Here is a 10,844-nt window from a genome sequence, read left to right on the forward strand (position 1 = left end):
AACCTTGCAGTGGATAACCGTGGGCTTCTCGGGTGTTTAACATAGACATGCTTGGAACACGTCGTTCAAACCTTGCCAGAATCCGCTACCTTTTTGTTCTTGGAGATGTTCTCTTCGCCTCTTGACCGAGTTTCTGCGTTTCTCCACCTCGCGTAGCGTTGTCTTATAGCGATGCAGTTTCACCATGGTGATTGGGTGAACGGGAATTCTGTTTCGTAATAGATTGAGAACCATTTCGCTCACGGCATTGATTTGATCTGCATTAGCATGTACTGACATCTCCTGTCTCCTGTTCCGATTGGCCTCTTTGAGAATAGCCTCCAAGAAAGGGCGTTTTCTGCGTAATCGAATCATACTTCCGACTTTCCGAGCTTGTACCCGATCTTGGCTGCATTCTTGAGAACAGTGAACAGTACACCTCCACGTTGTCTCTTGTTATAGTGATTCACATTGTCTCTGATTCCTTTTGCTGCCTGACCCGCTAATTTCAAAACCAGCGTAGCAAAGGTAGGTGAGGGTCCCGATAAGAACATACTGGCTCCTTCGGCGATCTTGTCTACCAATCGATGTTTACGTCGTGCCAGTGTTCCACCTCGCTGTTTACTTCTTTTCTTGGTCTTTGGTTTATTTTTCATCGTCGACGTTTACGCGAAGCAGCTTCCAAACCCTTTTTCACACTGTAAGCGCTGCACCTGAGATTCCTCCTAGAGCCGCCGCCTTGCCTGCTGCTACTAAAGCTGGAATGAGAGCTGCCAATGGTAACAATCCCCCCTTTTGTGCCTTCCCTCGTCTCCTTGGTTTTCTCAATTCGATCAAAGCTTTGTCGTAAGTTGTGTAGGCAAAGCGACGCATGTCGATTTTGAACGAAAACTTTTTGAAGTCGTTCCACCCCTTAATCACAGTTCCAGCGGCAATCAGGAGACTGTTTTCCAAGACGGATCCTGCGACGATGCCTGCTACCACGATGATCAATGCCAAAGCGTTCAAACAACCGTGGCACCACTTAAAGTGGTAAAACATCTGGCGATGACACCACCACTGACGGATGTAAAAGGGAAACAACCCATCCAATCGGTACAGCAAATCTTTGTTTACCAACTGGGCGTTTTTCTTGGATCCGTTCATTAGAGATACGGTAGTGATTGAATCTTGGGAAGAACTCATCACGATGTCTCGATTAATTTGTGACATCCAATACATCCTTCGTCCTTTCAAAGGTGGCTGAGAATCCTTTGATTGTCCAAACTGCCAGGATGTAGATCCAAGACCATGTATACAAACGGACGTTCTGTCAAACGTTGAAACGTGTCTTGTAAAACTTGCCACTGGGTGGGAAACGCCTGTAGCAGTAAATTTCTCATGCCTAATTGATCTCGTGGATTCTTGAATGCAACGATGTAGTGGACGTTTCTGGAAATACCCTTGGCATATTTCCCTGGCGGAAACATGTCTTGGCACAAGTAGAACACTGTGACGTTCTGATGGTGAGAATGTTTGGTAAACAGATCCAACACCCGTTTATCGTTTCCTCCTTTAGCCATTAGATTGTCTAACACGAGTAATCTACCTTTAGGAAAGCACGTTTTCAATTGATCTGTGTCGGGAACGCCTTCGTGAAACTTGATCCCCTGTTCTTTCATGGGTTGAAACCCGTCTTCCCACACCCCGTAGCAATAACGTATTTGGGAGGGTGGGGTATGAAACAAAGCGAGGTTGTTCAGTAAAAGTTTGGTGGTGAACCCCGTCTTGCCACACCCTGAAGAACCCACCACCAACAGACTGGAAGGGGTTTGAAATCGAAAAGACTCGCGTCGTTCCGTGAGTCCAAATGACCAAAGGGGCATGGGTATGTAGCTTTTGTTAACACATGAAAAAATTGACCCTGCGGGGAATCAAGTGACAGTCGAGGACACTAACCATTGTACTACAAGATCATCACAAAGAACACGTTTTCAATCGTATTGTAATGTCAAACCAACAATCATTACACTAAATGTCTCACACCGCAACGAGACGTGTCTTGGTGATGTTTCACTTTATACACTTTATCCCATTCTAACTCTTTCTCGATCAACTTGTCTAACATCTGGCCTACTTTGTGATCATTGTCTACATAATCATGTTTCGAGAAACGCCTCAAGAACTCGTTCATGCTTTGACCTCTCGCTCTGTCTTTTAAATAGAACAAGGCGTAATCGCCACAACGTTTACTGTAAATCGATTGCAGAGACTCTTCGTTGTAAATCACATATTTCCATTGACTTTTTAACCAGTCTTGCAGGGGCTCTGTTGTCTCGTAAGACTCCAAAAGTAGGGCGTAGCTGTCCATCACATCGCACACATTCCCACTACGGGTCCAAAGCGCCAGCCAGTGTCGGCCTGGTCTATCGTGTGGATCCGTGTTCATAATGTACCCACGAGGTTCTTTCTTGATCGGTCGACGTGGTAATCGATCGCAAGCCACCGTCCCGTAAAAGTAGGATTTCAAGAATGCATCCGCTGTCGCCAAATGATCCAGTTGTACGTTATTCAGGGGTACTTTCTCCATCAGCGTTGGTAAATGTCGTACAACACGGCTTTGTTCTTGTCTATTTCCAAGAGGTTCTCAAACTCTCCGTACAAGATGACTATGAAGTTGTTACCTGGTGGTACACCGAAGTTCATCACGATCTGTAACTCTCCTGACTGCTTGGTGTTCAACACCGCACTGTCTAAACATCCGTTGGCTGCATTGTCAAATACAAACAGTGTGCAATTCTTACCTTGACCCCAGTCTTCTCTTCTGACCATATTTCCTTGATGTTTGCACAAACATCCTGTAGCTTGTAAGAACCAATAGTAACCTCTCAGATCTCGGGTACCGTCGTTGTGCACTAGTTCCAGGGTCTCGTAAGGGTATTCTTCTCCTCTCACCAGTTGCCTGATGTTACTCACGCCAAACTTTTGAAAACAGAATGGGTCACCTGTCACATTACCATTGAAGGCCTCTGAAAGCACGAGTCCAACGATGACTGTTAGGAATTCGGCCTTGAAATAAATTGTTGCACTCGTATCTTTGCTGGTTCCCTGCATGTTGAAGGTCCTTTTTTTCCTTCTTACGGTCGGGTTAGCCACTATGGTTCTGTTGATGTTCATTTTCGTCATCAACTCTCGGTAGACGCTGGGGTTGAGCCTTACTTGACACAGGTACATTCTCACTTTGACCTCTTCGTGCGTCAGTCTGCCAGCTACATTCACACCATTCAAGAACAAATTGGGAGACCTGAAGTACATCTGGATTCCAATCTGCACACCAGGTACCAACAATTTGTTCAAGTGGAATACCTCGATGTGGGGTGTGAACCTTAGCACGTGTCGTTTTCCATCCGTGTAATTGTCTTGTTCTGCTTTCATGAGTTGCACTGAAGCTTGTTGGTTGGAGGACAATGCTTGGAAAGCTGCATGTCCATCTCCTTCCGTGTTTGTGTTGTTCACAGTCAGTGGCGTTGGAAAGTCCAGGGCATTGTACCAACCTTGAGGTTTTAGCACGGTTTCTCCATCATCTCTGTTGTAGTTGAGCAATGTTTCCAGGTATGCTTTGTAGTGATAGGTGTCGGATTGAGGACTGATCAAGGTACCGTTGAGTCTCACACTGATGTGTTTGAACAAAGTGTGGGCCAAGTTGTTCGTGGGCCAGACCCTCGTGGCCTCCACAACGTTATCACCATTCGCCAGTTTGAGTGCCAACTCAATCTCAAAGAAACTTCGATTGAGGTCCACGTAATCTTCTTGAGGATCCACTTGAAATTCCACGGAGTTGATGCCTGTCGTGTAGGTCTGAATGGGTACGATGCGATAACTGGACATGCTGAGATCAGTGGGTGGAACGGTGAATAGGTTCAGTTGAGGATTCAGGACTGATTTGGAACCCGGATGTAACAAGCCACCGTCCATCAAGGTATCCGTCATTTTTTTCTTCTTCTTCTACTTTGTCTTCTCGCTAAGATGAGATCTCAATCGTAGCCAACAGGTTTACTGGCCTCAGGGCCAATCCATCCACCTTTTTGTACCTTTCGTTGACGTTTCGAGGTTTGTTGAAACCCTTCACATCGTAACGTTGACATCCATTTTCTAGATTTGACGAGTCTCGAGCTTCTGGAGTAGATGGGATTCATTAGTCGCCGAAGATGTCTGTGAATTTTCGCTTGATATTTCTGTCTAGGACTTCGTAAGCTTTACGTTTCGCTGCTTGTTTAGCGCTCCGTGTTGCACCCTCTTTCGCCTTTCGAATGCGATCTCCAACGCCGCGATCGCTTTTTAATCCTTTCAGACCTCCCGTAACACTTGCTTTCAGCAGTTCCTGAACGAAGCCACCTCCGTCTTGTGGGTCAGGTTTGAATCGTGTTAAACTTCCACCTTTCATGTTCGTTTGAAGTGAAGGGTGAGAATCGTTTTTCCTTCACCAAATTCGGTCAGTTCACCTGTTGTCTCCGACACTTGCGTCTCAATAATGTCCAACTGGGCCTTGCGCAACGGAATATATTGAACGTGTAGCGGTTTAAAATGGTGACTTCCATTCCCTGTGCGTCGATAATTGACCTCTCGCAATAGATCCGTGACGTGATTTCCAACCATTGAACTTCCTTCCACGTCGGAATAGATGAACAAGGAAAGTGATGTCGAAACCACCCCGTTTTGAAAGGCTTTGTTGAGATTCGTGAAGCGCCAATCGCAAGTAACGGTCAGATGAAAAGGGTCTTTTACTATCAGCCAAAACAGAGGTTCATCCCTGTCGTTTTTCTGATCGTGTGTCATCGTTTCTAAGTTGGGTACCGTGTCTGTAAAAAACTCTTGACGTAAGAGTTTTTCAGGGCTTCTCCCCTTCAACCATCCCATCTTTAAGGCCAACATCTTATTAATCTTCAATGCTGGCGAGTAATTGGAGCGTACGTGTGTCTCTTTGTTATCCGTCAGCAGATCGTCTCCATCCCAACGAAATTTCACGTACATTCTCTTTCCATCGGATGCTGTATAGCTGCTACCGAGATGGGGTCCTTGTTAATTCAAGATGCGCCGCTGCTCGAAAAATGTCACCATACTTTTCATGAAACACCATCAATGTACTCTACCACGGTTCGGAGATCTTTCGGATCATAGTGGGCCTAACAAACTTTAACGCTCCAGAAGGGTATTTCATGATCCAGTCCATGGTAAACAGGATTTCGTTACCGTCGACCAACTTAGGGAGATGCACTTTCACATCTGGTAACGACATGCTAATCAATCCCACTTTCGAACTCGACCCTTGCGACCTGATGGGGTGGGGTAATCGAATCTTGAAATTATTGCTTTGGTTCTGTGGAAACTCTGCGCGGTTGCTGTGACTAGGCAAGGTGGTGTAAAACTCCTAATTCATCCTCAAAGCTTTTTCACGTCCTTCTTGTCAATTCAACTGTCGTATTTATCTGACCAACCTTTCCAACGTACAAGCAATTTATTCCCTTTTCATTTCAGCATTTTTTTCACTCGATACAAATCGTCGTCTGATACGGTGATTTTCTGTAAGTCTTGAGAATAAAAGGTACCTTCCAAAGGTGTCATCCATCTCTTTGATTTTGTAAATGACCACATTTCCAGGGATGACTCTAGATACTATAAACACTTCTTCCGTCCAGCCCGGTAGGTAACCTTTCTTAAAGGTTCTAAAGTTCTTATTTTGTTGGGGGCCATCTTGATGCTGCGATGATACGATCGATTATAAGACCAAGTCCTGCAACACGGGTAAGAACGTCAACGTATTCTTGATGGTAAAATATCGATACAATCTTTCTTTCAAGGTTGGATTGAATCGTTTCACGACGTTGGCTTTGGTGTCTCAACTGGTAGAGAAATGATGGATATTTTTCCGTTTGATCAAGGCTTGGAAGTGTTTGTTGTAAAATGTTTTGCCGTCATCCATTTGAAGATTCTGTGGTTGGCGATCTTGACTTCGTTTCAAAATCTTCTCGAAAGCAGTCGTCACGTCTTGTCCACTCTTGGACTTGACGGGCTCCACCCAGGCGTACTTGGAAAACACGTCGACTACTGTCGATAGATACCTTTAACCACGACTGGACTTGGTAATGTTGATCACTTCGATCAGATCTGCCACCCATTGTTCGTCGATGCCAAACACTATCAAGGGGAGGGTCGGAAAATGTCGTCTTCGGGGTTTGTGCAAGGTATATCCCAAATCACGCTCCATTGTCTCTCTCTCGTTCTTTTCCGGTGGGTAATTTTTGAGCTCGTGCGAAACGAGCCGCACACCCCCAAACTACCAGTTGCGGTCGGATCTCAATAGGTCGTCCACAGAGTCGCATGAGGATTCTTCGTTTTCCTTTTACTCTTCATAGCACCGCCAGTCTTGAAAGACATTGCCTCCAGAGTTCTGGTTAACGTTCACGAATGGTCAGAGAGCACTCGAATGACTGAGATTGATGTTTCAACCACAAGATAAAGACCACGAATCGAAATACGTTTTCACTTACATCAGCGACTTCTTTCAGGGAATCGTCAACGGGATCTTTAGGAAGGACTTTATCCTTTCCGTATTTGTTAACGATACACTCGCATCTTTCACCTAACCTAGACCAATACTCGCGACTAGATCAATAATCGCAACTAGACATGGTGAATCAAATGAAAGATTTTATTGAACAAGTCAAATCACATGATCAACAACGAAAAGTACTGAATGGACAAAAAATACGGCTATGTAATAATTACATCGACAAGTAAACGACGCTGATTAGTGTATCTGTTTTGACCTTATATGATCACGATTTGTTAAGATTGGTCAGATTCTAGATCACGCATGGGAAAAGCACTCAATCACGTGAAAGTCAAAGGTCGATCACGTCATTTTCCTTACATGATCATGAAGTGATGTGGTTGGTCAGGTCACAGATCACACCACTGGGTGCTGATTGGTTTGTCTTACAGCATTTAAGTCCGTCACCCGTTCATTCTCGTCACTCGCAAACAAGCGTTTGGTTCGAGCGTTTGAAGAAGAAGAGGAATGGAGCAAGTACAGCTAAGTTCCGAAGAATCACCAACCAGATACATGTTACCTGACCAAAGTTCAGAAGAGAAATCCACTTCCATGATAGATTACTCTTACAATCCATATTCACCCGCTAGTTATCCAATTTCCACCAAAAAGAGAAAGAGGGTGGTCAAGAAAGAGAAAGTAGAAAAAAAACCAAAGACCAAAAAGATCAAGCAGGAACCCGAAGGAAAGACATTTCACGAAGTTCCCGCGGTTGTAGAGAATGGGGAAATAGTGGAAGTGCAAGTCCTGCAGGAAGGAAAGATCTTTGACCCTGACGTCCTTTTGGACGGGCTCGCACTGCAATGCCAACCCCTACCACCTAGTACTCCTCAAACCTCTACAGAACCCTTTAGGAATCCGTCACCACCGACCCGAGAGAGTACAGAGATCCTGTACTCTTGCCCTGTGCATCCAAATGGTGCTTTACAAAAGAAAGAGACCAACTCTCAGTACGGCCATTGGGAGTACTACAAGTGCCCCGTCCAAAATTGTTTTGTCAGCTGCGGTGTAGACAATGTAGAGCTTTACTTAGACTCGGTCAAACGTCAACTCCACAACTTCTACCTGGTCAAACCCGTACACATCATGAAATGTTACTGTAAACACCCATTGATCATGTCCATGTCCCATTCAGAGAAGAATCCGGGGAGATTATATCTAAAATGTCCCAAACGCTGGTGTGATTTTTTTCCAGTGGGTGGATCAAGAACCACGAGGCAAAGCCAAAGCTTGGATGGAAGGGGGTAGAATCCAAGAAGGGTATCCACGACCCCAAGAGTTGTTCATACCCCAGGGGACGAAGGCCGAAATTCGAGAAAGAGAAGAAAAAAGAAAGAGAAAGTATGCTGACCGACAAGAGAGAAAAAGTCAGTATGCAGAGAAAATGAGAAATGGAACTCTTGAAGAACGGGATCAATTGTGTCATGGAAAGACGACGGTGGGGGTTGGTAGGCTCCTCTGAAGGGAATTTGATCTGGGACGAGTAAAGTGACTTGGCAAGCTTTGATTGGTCAACCTCATAAAGACCCATTTGCAAGCGAACATTCATTCATTTTTAAACATGGAGGTGTTACAGGATGATCTCTGCTTTATTTTGGATTTAGAAGGTTTCTTTCTCAACAAGACACTTCATGTCAGAGAATTAGCTTATTACACTTGAAACGGAGAACACGGGCGCCATGCTTTCTTCATCCCCGTACCGTACAAGAACTTGAGCGACAAAGGCAAACGAACTGTGAATTTTGTGAGAAGGAAGATACATAGATTGACCTATCAACCCCTCAAGGCTGAACATTTCCAGAAACCTGAAGTCCTCAGTGAACTGATCAGGGACATACTCGATGTACAAAGATTGCAGTAATGGCGAGAGAACTGTGATGGGATATAAGGGAGGCCATGTGGAGAAAGATCTGTTAGTGAAACTTTAGGATCTCCTAAATACGACAACTCAGACACATCATTCCCCAAGAGAAATTGTTACCCAGTTGCGGTTTTCATGCCGATGAGACTGTTCATAATTGTCCTATCACTGAATGTCATGCTTTTTGGTATTGGTACAAAAGTTTCATTGCAAAACATGCAAACGAGTGATTAAAAAATAGTTTTTTCTTTTTCAATTCTGTGTGATCATTGACTTTCGGGGGTAACCACTTCCTTTTTCAATTCTACCAAGAGATGTTTTGTTTTGTGAGCGTTTTGCTCATTTAAAGGGAGGGGACCGGGGAAGCCAACCCCTTTGAGTACATTAATTCATTCTGATTGGATACCGATGAGGTCATCGTCCCACCATGCTTTGGAATAGCCTCCCTATGGTCAGACCTCGGACCCAAGTCTCTCAGTCTTCATCATGGCTGCTTGCCGGACGGACTTTTGTCGTTTAGCACCACAGGACACTGTAAGTATCGAGTTTGCATGGCATTTTTTCTGCGTAACCCTGGCGTGATTTGTGTCGCCATGGAAATCCCTGAGACCCATCCCAGGTCCTCTGTCGAGGCTGCTGGGCTGTTTTCCAACATAGCCGACTTTCGTGGGCGCCGCCAACTTGAATTCTTAATTCGGCTCCGGATTGGCTGAAATTTGTGGCGGCCATCTTGGATTTAGAGAACAATAGAGCCCATTGTTCTTCAAACAATAGCCTATTGTCATTCTTGGCTCCTGATTGGTTACCAGTTACTATGGTACATTTAAGTAAGTCAAGCAACCATTCCAGCAGCTGTTTACCATCAACGCGTTTGTGAGCACTGACGATCACCCGAAACAAGTCCCGCTGGTGCTCGTAATGATGTCTGGAAGAAAAAAGAAAGACTATAGTGCGGAAAGTATTATCTCATTGTAATATGTTTTAATGCTCACAGCTAAATCACTTAAGAAATACGATAAACGTCATTGCTAAGATGATCTTGGCACGTCCTGAATATCAAATGTAACGCTAAACAATTGTCACACACTTTTTTTTACGATGACGTTGACAAGACAAAAAAACCCGATTATTTTGCTAAACGTCCTCTCTTTCTTTTCTTCACTTTTAGGTCCTGAAGTCAATTCTGCGGATGCTCCCTGTTGACCCTGAGGTCCGCCAGATAACCATCGACTTTGGAAAGGCTCTCTATATTGTTCTTCGGCAACTCCTTCCTAACGCTAGGATCAAGGGGTGTGTATTCCATTGGACTCAGGCTCTTTGGAGGAAGGTAGGTGGATTAATCCCTAACCTAATCGGAGGATTCAAAACTTAAAACATAAATCGGATGATTCAAATCATAAGTTGAAGTTCGTATGTACACGTTGAAGAAACGAAAGTCAAACTTAGTTACCCGCGGTTATACAGGCGTAGATGACCAAGTCCGCTTAAGCATTTACTAGCCTGCTAACAGGCTCCCGGCGAGGACAAACTAGCATTTTACATGAACTAAATCAAGTCAAACACCATTTGTTAGAAACAGGAGAAGGCGACTCAAACCTAGATAGCAGTAGAAAATGTGAGAATCTAGGCAAAAGTAATAATTTGCTGTTTTTATTGTTTCAGATTCAAGAGCTTTGACTCCAGCACCCATACAATCCTGACAAAGGCACATACCTGTATGTTCGTAAATTCATGTCCCTTCGGTTCCTGCCCGAAGGTGAAATCCGGCCAATGTTCGAGCAGTTGCGAGCTCAAGCAGCAACAGACCAGCTGAAGCAGTTTGCCGAGTACATCGCGGAAACCCGGATCAACAGCAGCACCTGGCCGCCCTCTTGCTGGAACGTTTTCCAGATGACTGTAAGAACAAACAATGACATCGAAGGATGGCACAATGGCCTGCATCGCCGATGCCATTCTATCTCCTGCTCGACCTTCACCATCAGGAGGCTCGGCTGACAGCACTAGGAATTCGTTTGGTCTCCGAAAAAAAGCTAAAAAGGCTTCAAAGAGCAAAATACCGCTCCTTTCAGGCCAAAATATTCGATCATCGGGATGATTTTTCCAATGAGAGAAACACTGCTGAACATGTGCAACTTTGTCTGAATGGCCCGTCACGAGTATTCGCTCGGCGCTCCAATCGATAGGTCACTGAGAAATGTATTTAAAGTTTTTTGGCTCAGCTCCCTCTAAATAGTTCCTTACCCGTAAATCCTCTAATTAGCGCCCCCCTCTCAAATAAACGCCCCCTTCGAATAAGCGCCCCTCCTATCGGCCAAAATTTAAAATAAGCGCCCATTCTCGAATAAGCGACCTCCTCCCCTCCCCCCATTTTGTGGACGAGTAATGAGACAACAAAGGATGTATAGTTTTCTTCGT

The 10,844-nt window shown here is 44.7% G+C and overlaps 2 protein-coding genes across 2 annotated transcripts; both read right to left on the reverse strand.

Moving 5' to 3' along the window:
• Positions 1 to 1,211: 1,211 nt before the first annotated feature.
• LOC145492461 (uncharacterized) lies at positions 1,212 to 2,083 on the reverse strand. The gene has a single exon (XM_081471914.1). The coding sequence runs from the start codon at positions 1,842 to 1,844 to the stop codon at positions 1,212 to 1,214; it is 633 nt and encodes a 210-aa protein (XP_081328040.1). The 5' UTR covers positions 1,845 to 2,083.
• Positions 2,084 to 2,117: 34 nt separating this feature from the next.
• On the reverse strand, positions 2,118 to 5,020 carry LOC145492348 (uncharacterized protein F54H12.2-like). The gene has a single exon (XM_081471788.1). The coding sequence runs from the start codon at positions 3,946 to 3,948 to the stop codon at positions 2,548 to 2,550; it is 1,401 nt and encodes a 466-aa protein (XP_081327914.1). The 5' UTR covers positions 3,949 to 5,020; the 3' UTR covers positions 2,118 to 2,547.
• Between the last annotated feature and the right edge of the window lie 5,824 nt (positions 5,021 to 10,844).

The sequence above is a fragment of the Orbicella franksi genome, chromosome 7 (genome assembly GCF_964199315.1).
Source record: "Orbicella franksi chromosome 7, jaOrbFran1.1, whole genome shotgun sequence".
NCBI classification, from domain to species: domain Eukaryota; kingdom Metazoa; phylum Cnidaria; class Anthozoa; order Scleractinia; family Merulinidae; genus Orbicella; species Orbicella franksi.